Raw genomic sequence first — 23,214 nt, 5'->3', positions numbered from 1 at the left:
CTGACTTCATCAATATTAAAAATTTTGTGCATCAAAGGACATTATTAAGAAAGTTAAAGTAAACCTATAGAATGGGAGAAAATATTTGCAAATCAGCAATTTGATAAGGGTCTAGAATCCAGACTATATAAAGAAGTCCTGCAACTCAACAAAAAGATGAAAAACCCAATTAACAATGGGCAAAAGACTTGAACAGCTATTTCTCCAAATAAGATATACAAATGGCCAAAACAAGCACACAAAAAGATGCTCAGCATCATTAGCCATCAGGGAAATGCAAATCTAAATTTCAGTGAGATATCACCTTTCACCCACTAAAACGGCTATAATCAACAACAAAAAAATTAACAAGGTGAGGATGTGGAAAAACTAGAACCCTCATACATTGCTGGTGGGAATATAAAATGGTTCTGCTACTGTGGAAGTTTGGCAGTTCATCAAAAAGCTAAACACGGAATTACCATATGATGGTATTTCCATCAAAAAGCCAAACATAGGATAACCCAAAAGAATTGAAAACAGGGACTCAGATACTGTCTGCCAATGTTCATAGTAGTATTATTCATAATAGTAAAAAGTAAAAACAACCCAAATGTCCATCAACAGATAAATAAACAAATTGTGGTATATACATACAATGGAAAATTATTCAGTCATAAAAAGAAATAAAGTACTAACATATGCTACAATATGAATGAACCTTGAAAACACTATGCTAAGTGAAAGAAGACAGACACAAAAGGTCATATATTATATGATTTCATTTCTATGAAATATCCAAAACAGGTAAATCCATAGAGACAGAACACAGATTGGTGGTTACCAGGGCTTGAGCGGCATGGGGAATGGAAAGCAACTGCTTAATGGGTAAGGGGTTTCCTTTTGGGGAGGTGAAAATGTTTTGGAACGAGATAGAGATGGTGGTTGCACAGCATTGTGAATGCACTAAATGTCACTGAATTATTTACCTTAACATGGTTAGTGTTATATGAATTTCACCTAAATAAAAAATTAATATCAAAAATTACAAAAAGAAATATTACTTTTCTCTATATTCGTTCAAAATCCTTCTAAATTGTTAAGTTGGCAGCAAAGAATTCCTCTGTTAAATTTCTTTGCCAAGATTTCAAAACTCATTTAAAGATTTTAAGATGAAAATGCAAAATACGTCATGGAAAGAAACATATCTACGTGATTGAAGAAGTATCCCCCACCATGCCAAGGTCTTGATACCACATGTAAACATCTGTCAATTATTTTCACTGGAATGTAACTAGTATTAAGTTTTCAGCTTTAGCCAACATGACGTGATGTATTTTTTACAGATTTTTTTTTTTTTTTTTGCAGTACGTGGGCCTCTCACTGTTGTGGCCTCTCGCATTGTGGAGCACAGGCTCTGGATGTGCAGGCTCAGCGGCCATGGCTCACGGGCCCAGCTGCTCCGCGGCATGTGGGATCTTCCCGGACCGGGGCATGAACCTGTGTCCCCTGCATCGGCAGACGGACTCTCAATCACTGCGCAACCAGGGAAGCACTACAGAATATTTTTTAAAGCTCAAAGTAAAAAATATTTTCTGTCAAACATGGTATACAATTAATAAAGTAAGAAAAAAGCCAAAAAATTATTTTGCTAACCAGGCTGCAACTTCATAATTCCTATTTGGGTCTTTGAGAATCGTCCATGATTACCAATTATAGAAGCATTTTCTCCTACTATTAGCAAGCCTTCAAAGTCATTTTTGGAGAATCTCAATTTACTTCTTAAATACAAATATCCATAAGTGTGTACTGTCATTTCTAAAATGGCAGGTTAATCTATATGCCATCAAATCTCGACTGTGATACTTCCTTGGATAATCCAACAAATGTGGACACTAAATTTCTTACCTATTGCCCCTGGTGTTAATACCTTCACTCTTTTTTAATTTATTGAGATATAATTCACATACCATACAATCCATCCACTTAAAGTATATAATTCACTGTTGTTTAGTATATTCACAGGGTTGAATATACAACCATCACTACTATCTAATTACAGAACATTTCATTACTGAAAAAATAAACCCATACCCATTAGCAGTCACTCCCCATCCTCTCCACCACTATCCTCTACAGCTTGAGGCAACTGCTAATCTATTTTCTATCTCTATGGATTTGCCTATTTCTGCACATTTCATAAAAAATGTAATCATACAATATATGGTTTCTTATGACTGGCTTCTATCACCTACCATGCTTTCAAGACTCATCTATGCTGTAGCATGCATCAGTCCTTCATTCCTTTTCACAGCCAGTTAACATTCAATTGTATACCACATTTTATTTATCTGATCGTTAGTCGGTGGACATTTGGGTTATTTAATACTTCCTGGTTATTATGAATAGTGCTACTATGAACGTCCACATACCAGTTTACATGTAGACATGTGTTTTCAGGTCTCTAGGGTTTTGACACTTATTCACACAACCCTAGTTGGACATTGTGATGATTTTTTGTTGTTGTTGTTGTTTATTTATTTATTTTTGGCTGCATTGGGTCCTTGTTGCAGCACACGGGCTTTCTCTAGCTGTGGCATGCAGGGGGGCCTACTCTTTGTTGCAGTGCCCGGGCTACTTGTTGTGGTGGCTTCTCTTGTTGCAGAGCACGGGCTCTTGGCACGTGGGCTTCAGTAGTTGTGGCACCTGGGCTCAGCAGTTGTGGCTCACGGGCTCTAGAGCACAGGCTTGGTAGTTGTGGTGCACAGGTTTAGCTGCTCCATGGCAGGCGGGCCCTTCCAGGGCCAGGGCTCGAACCTGTGTCCCCTGCATTGGCAGGTGGATTCTTAACCACTGAGACGCCAGGGAAGCCTCATTGTGATGATTTTTAATCTTAACCTCTCATCCTATTCAACTAAGTTCCTGCTGAATTATATGGAGGTGTATAAGCTCAGATACTACATGAGAATGAGGTCATTGTGCTACAGTTAAATACACAGCAGATAAAAGATAAGAGAATGTCAAAATCTAAACCTACATAAAAGGGCATATTAAACTTTAGGGAGAAATAGGACTAAACATTTGGATCTGTTAGTGTTTAATTTTTATAAATGACAAAGAACATGTTACCAAATTCCCAGTGAGAGGGATAAATATAAAACATTTCTGAGGGATAAATATAAAACACTTGAAGAACTAAGTGAGAAAGAAATGGAGGGAGGGAGAAGGAGGAAAAGGGAAGGAGAGGTGGAGGGTGAGAGACAGAGAAAGAGAGGGAGGCAGGGCAGATGGAAGGAGGGAGAATGGAAGAGTACTGGGAGAGGGGAGGGGTGGGGGAGGAACGGGGAAAACAGCCAGGAAACTGGCTTAAAAAGTAATGAGAAAAGACCTTTATTGTTGTCTGCCATAAAAGCAATAACAGGCTTAAGATAGCCTAAGACTATAAACAGATAAACTTCCACTGGGATTTTCAAATGCTCTCAACAAGAATTAATTAGTGGAATATCAAGTTGCTATTACCTCCATGCAGGTTTGCTGACAGCACAAATGGATAGGCCTTCATCCAGCTCATTACAGCAATAGTTTCTGGTTGGGTAGGATCTGTGATCTGAATGAACTGATCTGGGAAATTTCGGTTCAGGTCAAAGTTGTTGCTGTTATTTCTGCCGACTACACTTATTGAATCTCCTGTATGATAAAAGATTCAAATTTAAGCCATGTTTCATTTATATTTTAATCCAATACATACGACTTCAGCTATCTTAACTCAAAGGTAAGTGTGAACACATCAGGCTTCACTATGATCAAACACACTATGATTGAAACCGAGTAGGACCCTGTGGGGCCTTCCCAGGTTAAAAAAGCCCCTCTGTATCCCGTATTTCTTGTTTGTAGAAAAAAGGCTTTAGTCTCCTAGGCCTTCCCTGAGTTCCAAAGAGCAGGTATAAGCAGTTACTAATTAGGGAAGTGAGGAAATTCAGAAGTAAACGAAAAGCAGTTAAGCAAGAAAAGTAATGACAACGATTCCCGATTAAAAACAAGAGTCCTAGTTCTTACTCAAGGGATATACATAACAATCTAACATGTATCCTTGAGTCGTTCTGCAGGATGTAAGACCCCGACCCAGTAGGGGGAGGTGACTATGTGCTGAGCACAAGCATGTAGACCCTGGACTGGTTGGAACCAGAAGGCTGATGATTAAGATTCCCGAAACATCACCCTGCTACCTCCACACCACCAATCCATCAGAAGAAAGTCATGCACCCTGTACCCTCACCCCAAATGTTGCCTTTAAAAATCCTTCCCTGAAAGCCATTGAGAAGTTCAGGTCTTTTGAGCATGAGCTGCCCATTCTCCTTGTTTAGTGCCTGCAGATAAATCCTGTACTTTCCTTCACCACAACCTCATATCAGTAAATTGGCTTTGCTCTGCAGCTGGTGAGAGGATCCAAGTTCAGTTGGGTAACGTGATTAAAACACACATCGTTTTTACATTGTACATTAAAAAAAATGTATCTCTTCTAGATCTTCTGAATAGAAAGGTAAAACCATTATCCTTTCATTTCTGCCTCTGGTCATACTTTGAGGGGAAAAACTCCAACCATACGAATTATATTAACATATTGCTCATCTGTCGATAATCCACATACAGTGACGTGATCACAATGTTGAGTGGGCATGACTGGCATGAGGGGGGACTCTATTGTACTGGCATACAGGTCACTAAAACAATGTAAATAAACAGACCAAATGAAAAGAAAAAAGTTGCAGTATGCTCACATTAAAGTGATAACAAAAAGGTAAAGTTAGTCAAGAACATAGTTGGAAGGGAGGAGGAGAAAGGGTTCAACTTAAGCTTATTCCATTTTACTATGGGATGAGAGCCCTATTATTGTCATTATAATGAGAAAATGAATGCAAGTGAATGAAGAAAACCTACTAGAGGACTCACTAGTAGTAAGTAGTTCCATCTTTCAGAAAGGTCTCAAGGGAGGAATGTGGAAGGAATTTGTGAGGCTGACAGAGAATAAGGTCCTTAGCGAAAGAATCTAAATGATATATATAAGGATTAACCTGGTCATTTACTAATTGATTCTCTCAGTGTTCAGTCAGTGAGAGTAATAAACCACGTGGCTGCATATTCATATTGTGGTATCTTTTCTACTCACTGGTATCACTGCCTGGAAGGAATCACAGGCCAGGAAAAGATGGATTCTCACTCTCCTAGTGTTCTGCATAATGTGGCCCATGTAAGAAAGTTGCTCTCCCTGCCCTTACTATAATGCCCTAGGAAAGATGGGCTAGCCCAGAGGAGGCAGAGGAATGGGAAGCCAATAACTTAGCAGGTTTAGATTATACATGCATGGGGAGTAGAAATGGGAGTCAAAACAGAGTCACTGGCTTAAAAAATATTTGGTTTGATATTTCACTTATGAGATAAAGTTCCCAATACAATAATTTAACAAAAATTACTGTTAAAGTGGAACAATTTGTAAAAATCTTACATTATTTTAGTAAATAAGAGCCATTACCAAAGTGGAGAACTTCATTAAATATAAACTTGATGACATAATTGTTGAATGAACTAGCCTATCTTACAAGAATACAAAAGCTAGAACCAAGGATAAATTATAAGTATAAAAATAGGAAGAAATTTCAGGGAAACAACCAGTTCAAATTCTTTTCTATCCCCAAATAATTATGCCATATAATAATCAAAAAGGTTAAGCATTAGTAGACAGCTATTCTTTACCTTCCTGGGCCTTTTCATACCCATCAGGATTCATGGATGGCATAAGGTGAATTCTAGTGTTAAGAACCAAATCTGTTACATCGGGATCTGTTCCAAAGTTCTTACAAAGGTATTCGATGAGGTTCAGTAACAGTTCTCTTCCAACCACTTCATTTCCATGCATATTTCCAATGTACTTAAATTCTGGTTCACCTGAAAATAAAGTAATTACATGGAAGATGTTTTTTCCTCTTCATTAATCCTAGACTCTCTCTACTTTTTCCCCAACACATACAAAGACCCTAAACCAAAGATTTAAGATGTATTTTGGCAAAAGAAACAGGAAAAAGCATCTTATAAAGCAGTCCTTAGTAATATATACGTCTGAGCAAGCTCAAAGCATATATATGTATGTGTATATATATATAGATATATATACATATACATACGTATATATGCCATATAATATGAAAATAAAAGTACTATTAGCAGAAAGAATCTAATTATGCAGTATGTTAAACTTTGTGCATAATATGGATTATCAAATGGATTTTCCTCTTTTCTAGGAAAAAATTGGTTACATTTTCTTTGATCCAGTTATATATACAATAGGTGACCTTTCTAGATGAAGCAAAGCAATATAGCACATAGCTCTGAGAAGCAATCTGAAATTATGTGTGAAACTACACCAATTACCTGGTTCATGGACACCTGGATTATCAGATATCTCCATTACATAAAGTTCTCTTGACTCTACCGATTTTCCCAATGAATAAAGCCGGGTGATGTTAGGATATTCATTGGCAAACCTTCTCAAGAAGATTTCCATATCAGGGAAATGGTGGTGGTGAAAGTCCTGTGGCTGAACTGGCTGGTGGGAGGACTGTGTTCCAAGAGGACTATTAGGTATAGCAACCGTGCTAGCAGTTACTACAACCTCAGTTGTGTCAGGGACTACTGAAGCCACAGTTGGCCGAAGGGGAAAATTCACCTTTGTGGCTGGTCCTTCTTTCACTATTATGTTATTAACAGTCAGTGGCATATACCTGAAGAGAAAAATTTGAAAAAGTAGATGGCTTGGAGTTAAATTGAAACAGACAATGCATTAACATTATAAAAGTACAATAGCCTTTTCATACTCTTGCGCTTGGTCTATCGAAAATCAAATCAAATAAAGATAAATGTGTAAATTCAAGACTTTTAGAGTATTGTCTCACAAAGAATCCCAGATTAAGTATTTAAAGAACTATTTCTCTTACCATCCTTTCAGGTTCCACACATTAGAATGCTTATAAAAAATTACATTCAGGGGCTTCCCTGGTGGCGCAGTGGTTAAGAATCCACCTGCCAATGCAGGGGACACGGGTGCGAGCCCTGTCCAAGGAAAATCCCACATGCCAGGGAGCAACAAAGCCCGTGCACCACAACTACTGAGCCTGTGCTCTAGAGGCAGAGAGGCACAACTACTGAGCCCACATGCCACAGCTACTGAATGAAGCCTGCGCACCTAAAGCTCGTGCTCTGCAACAAGAGAAGCCACTGCAATGAGAAGCCCGCGGACTGCAACAAAGATTATCCCCTGCTCGCTGCAACTAGAGAAAGCCCGTGCACAGCAACGAAGACCCAACGCAGCCAAAAATAAATAAATTTATTAAATAAATAATTTAAAAAATTACATTCAAAGGAGAGAATACGATGAAAAATGAAGGTCGTTAATCCATTGTAACCATTGCTACAATACTCAAAGTAGGGATAAATGATCCAATTCTTTGTAGTGCCTTATCTGACTGACATTCCAACTACTTTACCAAATGGGAAAGTTCAAAATTAAAGGTAATTTATTTGCTAAAGGTAAATCCTTAGCAAAATGAGCTTCCAGAAATGCTCCCAGAGGAGGTGGGGAACCACTCATGTCATGTATTAGAAAGCTGATGGTGAGACGGCTCTTCAAAATGTCTTTCATGGAGCCCTGAGTTTCTTCTACCTTGGTATTCAATTAGCCTTGCAGCAATGCTTTACACAGCTGACCACCAAGCTTTTTTTTTTTTTTGCAGTACGTGTGCCTCTCACTGTTGTGGCCTCTCCCGTTGCGGAGCACAGGCTCCGGACGCGCAGACTCAGTGGCCATGGCTCACGGGCCCAGCCGCTCTGCGGCATGTGGGATCCTCCTGGACTGGGGCACGAACCTGTGTCCCCTGCATCGGCAGGCGGACTCTCAACCACTGCGCCAACAGGGAAGCCCCATCAAGCTTTTAAAACTGTCCTTCCTCCCAATTTTACAACGATGCTTCGTATCCAGTTGTATTGTTAATGTGACAGAAGATCCACCATAGTATTTTCTCGTTATAAAGGGGGAAAAAAATCAGAAAACAAGGAAAAACAAAAGCCAGATACAGTAAATAAGATCTCCAAGAGTATATTTCTCTTCTTAGATATAAACGGAAACTTGACATTTTAAGAGTCTAGTTTAAATTCTTACCCAGTTAAAACTGCTGTAATGTTATAAGTTCCAGGAACAAGTAATCGGTGGAAATCACCAAATCTTCCTGTTGTGATATTATGATTAATACCAGCCACTGAGATGGTTGCATTCTCTAAGCCAGCTCCTGTTACTGAATCTTTAACAAATCCTTTAACTCCAATGTGGACCTAAAAAAAACAAGAATCAAAGTAGACTGCTCACAGACAATCAGTTTGGAAGGCAAGAGAAAATAACCTCTCTGCATTGATGCTAGAAGTTTTTTAAAATAAGCTTATTCCTCTAGCTCCCTGAAATAGTTTTCAATCTCTCCAAGTTAAAATAAAATATAGACCAAAAAAATTAAATCCTTAAACTTAAGTCATCTGAAATCTAGACTGTAAAATGCTTTTGAAATTCCTTCTCCTCAAAGCCAGACTTCTGCTTTTATCAGCAAGATATAAGTAATCATTTCTGATTTATCCAGTAGTATATTAGCCTGCCTGATATTTAAATTAAACTTATGTCCGTGGTTCATATAATGATAAAGGTTCTCTAGCAAATATGATCGAATGGCATTGTAAGAATCTGGTACTACAAATTTTGCTAATTATTTCAGGTGGTAAAAGTGTTGTAAGACAGTCAAAAGAAGCCCTCCAGAGGAAAAGAGCTGGGGGGAAGGATAACAGAGGCATGGCTAGAATATGTTCTAACAGATTCTAATATAATAATTTCTAAATATAATCTACAATCTTAAATAATAAAAACAGAAAAATAAAGGGTATCTAGAATAAACTGTTGTTCATATACACAAATTTCTCCCTTATTTAATCAATTATTACCATACGCCAACCTTCCATTCAGCTTTTACCTTTTCAATCAATGTGATCAAAGACTCACGATTGTTCTCCCATTCTTGTTGAAGCTGCGAAGCTGGTGGGTACTTGCAACAAGACAGTTCTAATGTGATTTCAAAACAGTTGGCCCATAGATAATTGTAATCTTGCATGCCACCTGAAACATGAAGGAAAAAATAAGTTTATTCTCAGAATTCTACTCTTAAAAAGACCATAGAAATTAAATCAGTCATCTCTGCATGTATAAATTCTCTTTTCATTAAATTGTTTGAAATTGGAGAAGGCTCTTGAATTATAGAGGACACTAACAAGGAAGGCGAAAGGAATACACCTTGGAAAGGAATATACATAAAGGAAATATATTTGATTGATAGGATAAACAGTTATAAACAGCATGAATATAATTGTTAATAACAATAGCAATAATGATAACCACTCTACATTTGAGTGTTTACTATATGCCAGCTCTGTTCTATGACCTTTATGTGTATTAACATTTAATCTTTACAAAAACTTTTTGAGGTAGGTATTGCTATTTCACCCATTTTACAGATGTGAGAAGTAAGGCACAGAGAGGTGAAGATTTTTGACAGAATGAACATGAAGAATACTCAAGATCTTAAAGTTATAAAGGATATTCACACCAAAGCATTATTAAGGGCTTACTATTCTAACTGTACTCCCTGTATCACAAAGGTGACAAGAAGGGCCTGGATCAAAATGGTAGAGTAGAAAGATCCTGAGCTCAACTCCTCACATAGGCACACTAAAATTACAACTACTTACAGAACAACTACCTCTGAGAACAACCTGAAGAATAACAGAAAAGATTTTCCACAGCTAAAGACATAAGGAAGGAGACACAACAAAATGGGGTGGGTGGGTGGAGATGCAGTCTAGTCAGGGCCCACACCCCTGATGCAACGACGCACAAGCAGGAGGAATATCACAACTGTGACAGTCATCCCTGAGGAGCAAGGAGTCCAAGACCAACACTGAGCTCCCTAGACCAGGGTCCTGAATTAGGAAGACAAGCTTCCAAAATGTCTGGCTTAAAAGCCAGTGGGGCTTATGTTCAGGAGTACCAGAGAGCTGTAGGAAACCAAGACTCTGCTTATAAGGGTACATGCAAAAATACACTTGCTCCAAGTCCCAGCACAGAGGCAACAGTTTGAAAGGCACCTGAATCAGACACACTTGCTGATATTGGATAGCCTCCAGGAGAGGCAGGAGGCAGCTGGGACTCCCCCTGGGGACTGAGATGCTGGCAGCAGCCCATTTTTGTGATCTCATTCTATTATGCTGACACCAGCATTGACAGGCACCATTTTGGAATCCTCTTTCGAGCCTGTTAGAGCCAGGGGCCTGCCTCACCCATCAGCATGCCCACAGTGGTCAAACAATGCTGAGCATCACACTCAATCATGCCCGGGCCTGCCCTGACCATCAATGTGCCCAAGCAGTTGGCCCTGCCACAACAGAAAGGCACAAGCAGCCCTCATAGGGAACACCCCTGAAGTGTCTGCCTAGAGGGGAGCAAGCTGCTGGGCCCATAGGACATCTCCAACATAAAGTCACTTCTCCAAGATCGGAAGACATAACAGACCTATTTAATACAAAGAAAATCAACACAGAAAATTAGGCAAAATGAAGAGACAGAGGAATGTGTTCCAAATGAAACAATAAGACAAAACCTCAGAAAAAGACCTAAATGAAATGGAGATAAGCAATCTACCTGATAAAGAGTTAAAGGTAATGATCATAAAGATGCTCACTGAACACAGGAGCAGAATGGATGAACACACTGAAAACTTCAACAGAGTTAGAAAATATAAAAAAGACCAATTAGGGCTAAAGAATACAATAACTAAAATGAAAAACAGGACTTCCCTGGTGTCACAGTGGTTAAGAATCTGCCTGCCAATGCAAGGGACATGGGTTCAATCCCTGGTCTGGGAAGATCTCAGATGCCGAGAAGCAACTAAGCCTGTGCTCCACAACTACTGAGCCTGAGCTCTAGAGCTCGCATGCTGCAACTACTGAGCTGTGTGCTGCAACTACTGAAGCCTGCACACCTAGAGTCTGTGCTCTGCAACAAGAGAAGCCACCGCAATGAGAAGCCTGTGCACCGTGACGAAGAGTAGTCCCCGCTCGCCACAACTAGAGGAAGCTCGTGTGCAGCAACGAAGACCCAATGCAGCCAAAAATAAATAAAATTTAAAATAAATAAATAAATAAATAAATAGAAAGGGACACATGAACTTTTTTAAAAAAATAAAAATAAAATGAAAGATACACTAGAGGGAATCAACAGTAGATTTGATGATACAGAATAATGGATCAGTGATCTGGAAGACAGAGTAGTAAAAATTACCCAAGCTGAACAGGAAAAAAAAAATTAGGATAGTTTAAGTGACTTTTGGGACAACATCAAGCATATTAACATTTGCGTTATAGGGTCCCAGAAGGAGAAGAAAGATAAAAAAAGAAGAGAACTTATATGAAGAAATAGTAGCTGAAAACTTCCCTAACCTGGGGAAGGAAACAGACATCCAGTTCCAGGAAACACAGAGAGTCCCAAACAAGATGAACACAAAGAGGTACACACCAAGACACATATTTAAAATGTCAAAAATTAAATATAAAGAGACTCATAAAAGTATCAAGAGGAAAAACAACTAGTTACATATAAGGAAACTCCCATAAGACTATCAGCTAACTTTTCAGCAGAAGCTTAGCAGGCCACAAAGGAATGGCATGATATACTCAAAGTGCTGAAAACAAAAAATACAACCAAGAATACTCTACGCAGCAAGGTTATCATTCAGAATTGAAGGAGAGATAAAGAATTTGACAGACAAACAAAAGCTAAAGGAGTTCACCACCAATAAACCAGCCCTTCAAGAAATGATAAAGGGACTTCTCCAAGCAGAAAAGGCCACAACTAGAAGTAAGAAAATGAATAAAGAAAAAATCTCAATGGCAAAGACAAACATATAGTAAAAGGTAGTGGATCAACCACTTACAACTCTAGTAGAAAGGTTAAAAGACAAAAGTAGTAAAATCATCTATATCTACAATAAATAGTTATGGGATACACAAAATAAAAAGATATTTAATATGCATCAAAACATAAAATGTGGTGTAGGGGTGGGGGAAGTAAAAATGTAGGGCTTTTAGAATCCCTTCAAACTTAAGAGATCATCATAAAATAGACAGCTATATACAAAGGTCATTATACATGAACCTCAAGGTAACCACAAACCAAAAACTGGTAAGAGATACAGACAAGAGAAGGAAGGAACAAAGAACAACTAAAAAAACCCAGAGAAACAATTAACAAAATGGCAATAAGTATATACCTATCAATTATTACTTTAAATGTAAATGGACTAAATGCTCCAATCAAAAGACACAGGATGGCTGAATGGATAAAAAAATAAGACCCATATAAGAGACTCACTTCAAATCTAAAGACACACACAGACTGAAAGTAAAGAGATGGAAAAAGATATTCCACTCAAATGGAAATGAAAAGAAAGCTGAGGGAGGAATACTTATATCAGACAAAATAAACTTTACAACAAAGACTGTAACAAGAGACAGAAAAGGGAATGTCGTAATGATAAAGGGATCAAGCCAACAAGAGCACATGACACTTGTACATATCTGTGTGTCCGACACAGGAGAACTTAAATACATATAGAGAGCAAATATTAACAGACATACAAAGAGAAAGACAGAACACAATAGTAGTAGGGAACTTTAACACATTTTCATAAATAGATAGATCATCCAAACAGAAAAATCAATAAGGAAATACTGGCCTTAAACAACACATTAGACCAGCTTGACTTAATAAATATATACAGAATAGTCCATCCCAAAACAGCAGAATATACATTCTTTTCAAATGCACATAGAACATTCTCCAAAATAGATGACATGCTAGGCCACAAAACAAGTCTCAATAAATTTAAGAAAACTGAAATCATATTAAGCATTCTTTTCTGATCACAATAATTAGAAATCAATTACAATAAGAAAAATGGGAAAAACACAACCATGTGGAGGCTAAACAACATACAACTAAACAACCAATGGGTCAATGAAGAAATCAAAGGGGAAATAAATAAATACCTTGACACAAATAAAAAAGAGACAGCCCAAATAAATAAAATCAGAAATGAAAGAGAAGTTACAACTGACACCACAGAAATACAAAGGATCATAAGAGATTACCATGAAAAATTCTATGCCAACAAATTGGACAACCTAGCAGAAATGGATAAATTCCTAGAAACATACAATCTTCCAAGACTGAATCAGGAAGAAATGGAAAATATGAACAGACTGATTACCAATAATAAAATTGAATCAGTAATCAAAAAACTCCCAACAAACAAAAGTCCAGGGCCAAACAGCTTCACAGCTGAATTCTACCAAACATTTAAAAAAGAGTTAATACTTATCCTCCTCACACTATTCCAAAAAGTTGAAGAGGAAGAATCACTATCAAATTTGTTCTACAAGGCCAGCATTACCCTGGTACCAAAACCAGACAAAGACACTACAGAAAAAGAATATATCCCTGATGTACACAGATGCAAAAATCTTCATTTGTTACAACTGATGAACCTACATCAACACATCATTACCACCCAAAGTCCATAGTTTACATTAGGGTTCATTCTCGGTGTTGTATATGCTATGAGTTTTGACAAATGTATAATGACATGTTTCCCCATTACAGTATCATACACAGTGGTTTCACTGCCCTAAAAATCCTCTATGCTCCACCTATTCATCCCAACCTCCTCCCTAACCCCTGGCAACCACTGATCTTTTTACTATCTCCATATCGTTTTGCCTTTTCCAGAGTGTCATATAGTTGGAATCATATAGTATGTAGCCTTTCCAGATTGGTTTCTTTCATTTAGTAATAGGTATTCAAGGTTGCTCTGCGTCTTTTTTTCTTCTTTTTTGGGCTGCGCAGCTTGTGGGATCTTAGCTCCCTAACCAGGGATCGAAACTGGGCCCCCTGCAGTGGAAGTGCAGAGTCCTAACCACTGGACTGCCAGGGAATTCCCTCCTCCATGTCTTTTCATGGCTTGATAGCTCATTTCCTCTTAGTGCTGAATAATAGGCCTTTGTCTGATGTACCACAGTTTATTTTACCCATTCACCTACTGAAGGACATCTTGGTTGCTTCCAAGTTTTGACAATTATGAATAAAGTTTACTATAAACATCTATGTGCAGGTTTTTGTGAGAACGTAAGTTTTCAACTCCTTTGGTTAAATACCAAGGAGCAAAATTGCTGGGTTGTATGATTAGAGTATGTTTAGTTTTGTAAGAAACCACCAGACTATCTTCCAAAATGGCTGTACCATTTTGCATTCCCACCAATAATGAATGAGAGTTCCTGTTGTTCTACATCTTCACAAGCATTTGCTGTTGTCAGGGTTCTGGATTTTAGCCTTTCTGATAGGTGTGTAGTGGTAACTTGTTTTAATTTGCATTTCCCTGATGACATATGACGTGGAGCATATTTTCATGTTCATTTGCCATCTGTCTATCTTTGTTGGTGAGATGTTTGTTAAGGTCTTTGGCCCATTTTTTTAATGCAGTTGTTGTTTTCTTAGTATTGAGTCTTAAGAGTTTTTTAATATATTTGGATAACAGTCCTTTATCAGATGTGATTGCCTTCTTTTTTAGGCTGAATAATATTCCTTTGTATGTATATACCAAATTTTCTTTATCCATTCATCTGTCAATGAATATTTAGGTTGCTTCTTGGCAATTGTGACTAACACTGCAATGAACATGGGTGTACAAATATCTTTTCAAGATCTTGTTTTCAATTCTGTTGTATTTACACCCGGAAGTGAGATTGTTGAATCATATGGTAATTCTATTCTTAACTTTTTGAGGAAGCTCCATACTGTTTTCCATAGCAACTGCACTATTTTATATTCCTACCAACTGTGCAAAGTTGTGCAACTGCACTATTTTATATTCCTACCAACTGTGCAAACTCCACATCCCCATCAACACCTGCTATTTTGGTATTTTTGATAGTGGTCATCCTCAGAGGTATAAGGTGATATCTCATCGTGGTTTTGATTTGTTTTTCCCTGATCATTAATGATATTAAGCATCTTTTCATATGTCTGTTGGCCGTTTATATGTTTTTTGAAGAAATGTCTATTCAAGTCCTTTGCCCGTTTATTACTCAGATTACTTGTTGAGTTGTAGGAGTTCTTTATATATTCTGAATATTAACCCCTCATCTGATATATGGTTTGCAAATATTCTCAGTAGGCTGCCTTTTCACTCTGTTGATTGTCTCCCTTGCTGCACAGAACACTGAAGTGTTTTGAGCAGAGGTGTGGTATAATCTGAACAGCCTTTTTTAAAGATCATTCTGACTGCTGAGTGAAAAATGACTATAGGGAAACGAAAAGGAAAGCAGGAAGATGAATTAGAAGAGAATGATGGATTTGACTAGGTTGCTGGTAATGGAGATAAAGCAGAGAGATTTGGATGTAGAAAGGACTTGTTTAAAAGGAATCAAGGATGATGTCTAGATTTTTGGCTTGAGAAACTAGGGAGACAGTGTTATTAGTGTCATTAACTGAGAGGATGAAGGAGAACAAAGGAAACAGATATGGCATGCCTAAGGCTCTGTCTTTGATCCTCTCCTCTTTCTTCACTTATGCCCTTGGTGTCTCATGCAGCCCCATGGGGTTTAAATATTATCTGCCGGCTGACAACTCTCAAATTTCTATGTCCAGCCTACACCTCGTTCCCAGAATCCAGACTTGTCCATCCAATTGCCTATTCAATATCTCTACTTGGATATCACAAACCTAACATATTCTCATATTCCCTAAACCAGTCTCTCCCATGATGGTCAATGGCACTAGAAGAATTTAGTTGCTCAGGCCCAAAGCTCTGGAGTCACATCCCACATTTAAAGCATCAGGAAATCGTGCTAGTTCTAACTTCAAAATATATCCAGAATCCCAAGATTTCTCCTCACCTCTACTGCTGCTGCCCTGATACAAGCCACAATTGTTTCTCCACCTGGATTTCTGCAATCACTCTTAATAGGTCTCCCTGTCCCTGCCCTAGCCGTTCTATGTTCTTTTCTCAACAGAGATGCCAGAGAAATTCTGCTAAAATGTAAGTCGGATGTTATTCCCCTATACGATGACTCTCTATTTCACTCAGACTAAGAGCCAAAGCCTAAGCCTCTGCATGATTTGTCCACCACCACTCCCCTTCCCTCTCTAACCTCCTTTTATACTCTCCCCATCACTGGCTGTGCACCAGCCACACTGGCCTCACCGCTGTTCACCGGATACACTAGGTACCTCCTGACTTTGGGTCTTTGTTCTAGCTGTTTCCTTTGCCTGGTGTGCTCTTCCCCCACATATCTCTACTTGACTAACTCCTTCCCCTCACCTTCAGCTCTTTGCTCCAATTTCAACTTGACAATTAGGCTCACCTTGATCTCCCCACTTAAAAGTTGCTACTTACTTCTCCCCATCGCTGTCCCCAAGCCCATCTCACCAGCACTCTCACCCTTTTCTACTTTTTTCTTTTTTTTCTATGGTACCTAACAATTTACCTATTATGTTTCTTATTTACTGCCTGTTCCTCCTTGCTAGATTATAAGCAACACAAGGGCAGAATATTTGTTATGCTCATTGATGGACATTCCAAGCACAAGAACAGTACCAGGCACATCGTATTCCTTCAGTAAATATTTGTTGAAGGAATGAAAGTAAGTAGGCTGGATCAGTGGGAAGTTAAGACTTCTGTTTTGAATGCATTAAATTTGAGATTCCCATTGACCATCCATGTGGAGATGTCAAATAGACTTTGTCTTCGTAAAATATATGTGCAGGTTTACCACTACCACAAGCCCAGTAACTTTGTCTTAACCTTTTTTCTTAGAAGGCAAGCTATCCATCTTTTGGTTTTCTCTTATCTTCCAGCATCTTGGCACTTACTTTGGGTCTGGAAGAAAAATGGTGAGATGCTGATTTTCACATCCCTACCAGTCATATTTCGTCATTAAGTGACGTAAGTCACCTTCAGTCATTGTTGACCTCAGATCATCTTTGGTAACTCTGACTCACATGTACACATGTGAACATACATATGTTATTCATTGTATATCATATTTATTAATCACCAATATTTACTACTGTATTGGTCACAGTACAATGGTCATTGTAAATCATTAAACTAAGATTATAGGGATTTATAAATAGGAGACATATTTCCATTCAGAGTTTAGAGTCTTGGTGAGGAAAAGAAACACAGAACACATACAAATAATTTCAGAGCAATACAAATGTGAACTAATCTATTTTTCTGCATATATAAAAGTTAATAGAAAAAAAATCTTCCCATCTACGGAAAAAAAAAACTTAATAGCTGAATTAAATTGCAAACACAGTCAACTCACGCTTTAATTATGCCAGAATGCAGTGAAATAGACTACTTATAATACTATAATCACCAGGCTTGAGTCCTAGCATTCTTTTGTCTACCCCTTAATTGTCTTACTTCAGCAGTAATTTAAGAAATACTAGCTAACAGCAACAAGAAGACAAAGCTTACAGTCATATTTTAGAGTGTTATCTAATCATCTTTTTAGATGTAACTTTAATAGGACTGTAACTAGCCAGCTCCAATCAATAACACATACAAACATATGCCCAGGGTAAGGGGCGGGGAGGAAGGACAGAAGTCTTTTAAAAATAAAACCTAATTCTCAGAGAAGAAACTACATTCAGTGGCCTCTGGTCCTACAGATCACATTTTATATAAATAATGATTTTGTAGCATATAACTTACGAACAATCTAAAACTAAAGGTCTGGGCTTCCTGGTGGCGCAGTGGTTGAGAGTCTGCCTGCCGATGCAGGGGACACGGGTTCGCGCCCTGGTCCGGGAAGATCCCACATGCCGCGGAGCGGCTGGGCCCGTGAGCCATGGCCGCTGAGCCTGCGTGTCCGGAGCCTGTGCTCCACAACAGCAGAGGCCACAACAGTGAGAGGCCCGCGTACCACAAAAAAAAAAAAAAAAAAAAAACCTTTTAAAAATCATCTAAAAAACTGGAAACAAATGGGATATTAACTGAGTTATGAATAATTTAAGATTTTTTTTCAAGATGCCACAAATAGGCATTATTTGCCATCTGTATTAAACTTCACATTATTTTTCCAATACTAAATGTCAAAGACTGTGTAATAAGTAATCTTAGCTAAGTAGCTGGTCCAGATCCGTTGTCTTGATTTTTTCCTTAACAGAAAACCTACTTATGCAAAGCTAGAGCTAGAGTTCACTGTCACAGAGAACACTGATCTGCAGATAGGCCTGACATTTCTGACAGCTGCAGCTACTACCAGATTCAGTTTATTTTTTTAAGCTGACACGTTCTGTGGCTCAACATAGACTAAAGGATAAAATGTCTGATTTCAGAACATTATCCAGTCAAAGAAAATTTTAATTTTGGGAATGAAACATTCACCATAGGCATATCTCAAAGCAATATAGCACTTTATTAACAGTATAAAGGATCTGCTATTTATCCTACTCATTAACAATCATAAATAATCAAGCCTCTAAAATCCATTAGTCTCTTACTGGGCTATCTAAACCAATGACCTTCAAACTTTTTTATTCATAGGAAAATAATCTTGAAAAATTATGCAACATTTCACACATTTTAAAGTTGGTACCTAAAAGTTTTGATTTTAAATTTAAACAGTAACAATGTAATTTCTTGCATAATGTAAATTTTTATTTTTTAAATAAAGCCTTTACATTGTTATTTTAGGTGGATTCAAATAAATAAAAATACTACAGAGATTTGATTCCTAGAATCATCTTTTAAAACTTGCATGAACACTCTTCTTCAACAGGATGGATTTTATAGCTTTCTTTTGTAAAAGAAACTTGAACTTTTATTTCCATTCCACTTGCTCCACAGATTGTTATTCAAATGGGACATACTTTTTTTTTAATAGATCTTTATTGGAGTATAATTGCTTTGCAATGCTGTGTTAGTTTCTATAGCACAACAATGTGAATCAGCCATATGAATACATGTGTCCCCATATCCCCTCCCTCTTAAGCCTCCCTCCCATCCTCCCTATCCCACCCCTCTAGGTCATTGCAAAGCACCAAGCCGATCTCCTTGTGCTATGCTGCTGCTTCAAATGGGATATACTTTTATGCTTGAAAGTCCTTCATTGATCATCCTATAATACTTCAATCTATAATAATATGTATGTATGCATATTTAAATTTCTCTTAATTTCCAATGACATTAATGCCCTATTAAATTTTTGTTTTCTAGATTGAATTATTGGGACTTCCCTGGCAGTCCAGTGGTTAAGACTTCACCTTCCAGTGCAGGGGGTATACCTGGTCGGGGAGTTAACTAAGATCTCACATGCCCCGAGGCCAAAAAACCAAAACATAAAACAGAATCAATACTGTAACAAGTTCAATACAGACTTTAAAAATGGTCCACATCAAAAAAAACTTTATAGAGTGAAGTATGACAATAACTACTGGTATACAATTTATCAATAAAGGCATAGTTTTATTATCAATTTCAATAAATAATAAACCTAACAGGTAATAATTACTGAAAATATATCTTTTCATGAGACGTTTCAGTGATGCTTTTATGATACCATTAAAGTAATCACCAAATTGTCCCTTTTGTTTTTGGTGCACTTTGTAAAACCCTGAGTTAACACATCATAGTGTGATTCAGATGGATAGAAAAAAATAGGCCTATCTTCAGTCAAGTGGAAGAAGAGGATATGAGATTGAACCTCAGCAGCCAGTATCTTTCTCAGGCATGGAAGATCTGGAAATTTATTTCCTTAAAGTTATCCAAACTAACTGGTCTCTTCCTCCTCCCCAGCTTGAAATACACACCCAGCTTGAAAACCACTGATTTAGACTATTTCCTCTACTCCCAAGGGAAACTGGCAAAGAAAGACGAAAGGTATATATTTTGGTTTTAAGCCTACCTACCAATCTAATTTTTCTATACTCAGAAAATATTGAATGCAATGTATTGTGAAAGCTATGATGTTTTCATTCCTTTACCAATATTAAAGAATAAGACTAAAAGTGTAATCACTAGGAATCTGTCCAGTACTACAACAAATTGTGATCAATACTAATTGTTATGGGTGGCTAAATCTTCCGATCAAAGAATCTATTCATACCCATTCAACTCCTTCAATCCATGTGTCTCACAACTAATCTTCGTATGCCTGAAGATACTCAATTCATCTTTATCATGGAACCAATCCCTATTACTGTTTTCACTAGAGAGATCTAGCTTTAAGGAAGTGGAGGGTATTTAAATAAATTCAACCATTCATTCAAAGATGGTGCACTAACAACTCACTCTTATGCCTCATGCAGAAAGCCAATGGAAAAAAAATATAACCAATGCTACAATGTTAAGACTTGAACATAGCAAGTTTTTTTTTTTAACTTGCCTCAGTAGGCCAACTATAAAGTATCAAACTGTATGACACAAGAACCCCATAAACCTTTTACAGAAAAAAAAATGCAATGTATTTTTTTCATTAGGAAAAGCATTTTAGCATGCAGGAATATAGATAGGCAATTTCTATTCTATATTTAAATTTGGAGCTTACTGTTATTTCTTTAATAAAACTACTTCAAGCTGGGATGAAGTGAGAGAGTGGCATGGACATATATATACTACCAAATGTAAAATAGATAGCTAGTGAGAAGCAGCTGCATAGCACAGGGAGATCAGCTCGGTGCTCTGTGACTACCTAGAGGGGTGGGATAGGGAGGGTGGGAAGGAGATGCAAGAGGGAGGAGATATGGGGATATATGTATACGTATAGCTGATTCACTTTGTCATACAGCAGAAACTAACACACCATTGTAAAGCAATTATACTCCAATAAAGATGTTTAAAAAAAAGAATGTGGTGGAATAAAATTTAAAAAAAAAAAAAAACTACTTCAAGGGATAGTGAAAAGTTCTCACAACTTTGACTTCTGTGAACAATTTATTTATAAATAAGTGGGTTATTAAATGATAATTTTGCACTCCTTGAGATATTTTTAAAAGCTAATCAGTATGATGGTCATAAAAAATTTTAAGTGGAAGATCTGCATTAAATGAATGGAAAAAACAGAGATTGCCCTTGAAAGAATTTTTCCCATATTCCTGGTCTTTAAATTCAAGTTTGCTTTCACCAAATCTTAACTGAACTTGGTCTTCATATTCTGAACAACTTATCTTATGAAAATCTATTTCCTTCACCACTCCCACTGAATATACATTTGCTAATGATATGATTCTACAAAGTTAAACTACGTTACACAGTCCTGTATCTGTTTTCAGTTTTGTCTAACTTGGTCAACACTCTCTCAGGCAGGTCTTTGAACTGTATTTTCCTTTGGTTTTTTTGTTGTTGCTGTTGTTTTTAAGTACTTTCCTATTTTCTACCACCTGTAGTTAAAAAAAAAAAAAAAAAAAAAGCACATCTAATTTTTAGACTTTGGATCTGAAGATTTAGGGGCCATATCCTAAAACGGTGTTTGGTTCTCAACCTTGAGGAAAGTCTACTATTACATTACAAAATATACAAGCACACTGCTCCTAAAGGTTAGATTTTTATATGAGGCTATACTTCAGTTTACTAAAACAAACAAACTTATGACTCAAGCAGAAGAAAAAATTCCGTTTGAGTATCATTTTAAGTTTTTGCTTTCCTTTTAAATGAGGTGGCACTCAGATAAAAGAGAGAAAGAGAGAAAGGAAGAAAGATTCAAGTAGCTCCTTAATGTACAAGATCAGATAAAACCAAAAGCCCTTTATTAATGCACATTTGATTATCAATAGTATTCTTAAAATATGAACAGGCTGACAATATCTAAACTGTTGGCATTCCTTAAAGAAAACATCCCAGTACAAAATGCCAGAAGTACATTCACTTTGGAGATGAAAAAGCACCCATCTGTTCATATATATATATATATTTTTCCCCCCTAGTTGAATTTCTTGCTCCAAGCAATTAAATGATCCTAGGAAACAATATCAATTCAATTTTCAAAATCAGGCACACTGCCATATGCTTTCCACATATCTCATAATGCCTAAATCTCTTTATAACCTTGACCTCTTTCCCAAGTTCCAGAGCCTATCTCCCAACTGTACATCAAGTATTTATAACTAGTACATCCAGTACCACCTCACCTCCAATTTTCACTCCTCTCACATCTAAAGAGAAAACACACACACACAAACACACCCCTTCCAATTAGTTTTTTCCCATTTCCATTATCATTCTTACTTATCCAGACTCAAAATCTCCAAGTTATATCTTTAATTAAGTCTTTCTTTGCCTTGACACTCTGTTCTACTATCTAACTGACGGTCAGTTCTGCAACTCTTCTTGCACAATTTCTTATATATCTCATACTCCCTTTTCATTCCCATGGCATCCCTCTAGATAAAGCCCATATCTCCAAAAAAAGACCTTACTCCGAATAACTGTAAAAACCTCCCTAGTCTCACTTCCTGTAGGACCCTTTCCCTGCCAATACATTTTGTATAACGATAACTACAAAATGCATAGCACCACACTGTCCTTATCAAAGAATTCACGCTCTGGCAGGAGACACAAAAAACTAACGACATAAGTAGATAAGCATTACACTGATGTTAAACAAAATGTTCTAGGAAGGTAAGAGTGACAGTTACTACAGGGGAGGTTTTCAGAGAAGGTTACAGCTGAACTGGAGAAAAGCATTTCGGACAGAGAATAGCCTAGTATGTGAAGGTTCACATTTTGCAGGAAGGACAAGTCATTCAGTGGTAGGTGAAAAGAAGGAGAGAAGACTAGAAATGTAGGCTTGAGTCAGACTGTGAAAAGTTTAGACTTGCTCCAATTAAAATGTGAAACAAGCAAAGATATAAGAGTGTGTTTGCTAGTTTGCTTTTAATATGTAATTTTTAAAACAAAAATTAACACAAGCACTAATAGAACTAGACACATCTACCTTAAGTGTGACCAATGGTAAATCACTTATCATATACACTTTGGATTAGTAAACAGACTCTGCAGGAAAATTAGATATGAGGACAGTATTTTGTAC

At 37.3% G+C, this 23,214-nt stretch overlaps 1 protein-coding gene across 2 annotated transcripts in view; it reads right to left on the bottom strand.

Annotated features, from left to right (window-relative positions):
• The window catches only part of CPD (carboxypeptidase D), a 67,326-nt gene that overhangs the window by 32,584 nt on the left and 11,528 nt on the right, over nt 1–23,214 (bottom strand). For both annotated transcript variants that reach the window (XM_033423309.2, XM_004267092.4), the window contains exons 3-7: nt 9,039–9,181; nt 8,189–8,358; nt 6,406–6,755; nt 5,731–5,922; nt 3,499–3,666 (exon numbers count right to left, since the gene is read on the bottom strand). In XM_033423309.2, the coding sequence (XP_033279200.1) occupies nt 3,499–3,666; nt 5,731–5,922; nt 6,406–6,755; nt 8,189–8,358; nt 9,039–9,181 (1,023 nt within the window). The remainder of the gene's footprint in view (nt 1–3,498; nt 3,667–5,730; nt 5,923–6,405; nt 6,756–8,188; nt 8,359–9,038; nt 9,182–23,214) is intronic.

This window comes from Orcinus orca, chromosome 19 (assembly GCF_937001465.1).
Source record: "Orcinus orca chromosome 19, mOrcOrc1.1, whole genome shotgun sequence".
Lineage (NCBI taxonomy): Eukaryota > Metazoa > Chordata > Mammalia > Artiodactyla > Delphinidae > Orcinus > Orcinus orca.
The sequence above is the reverse complement of the archived record's forward strand: the minus strand, read 5'-3'. Positions and strand labels throughout refer to the sequence as shown.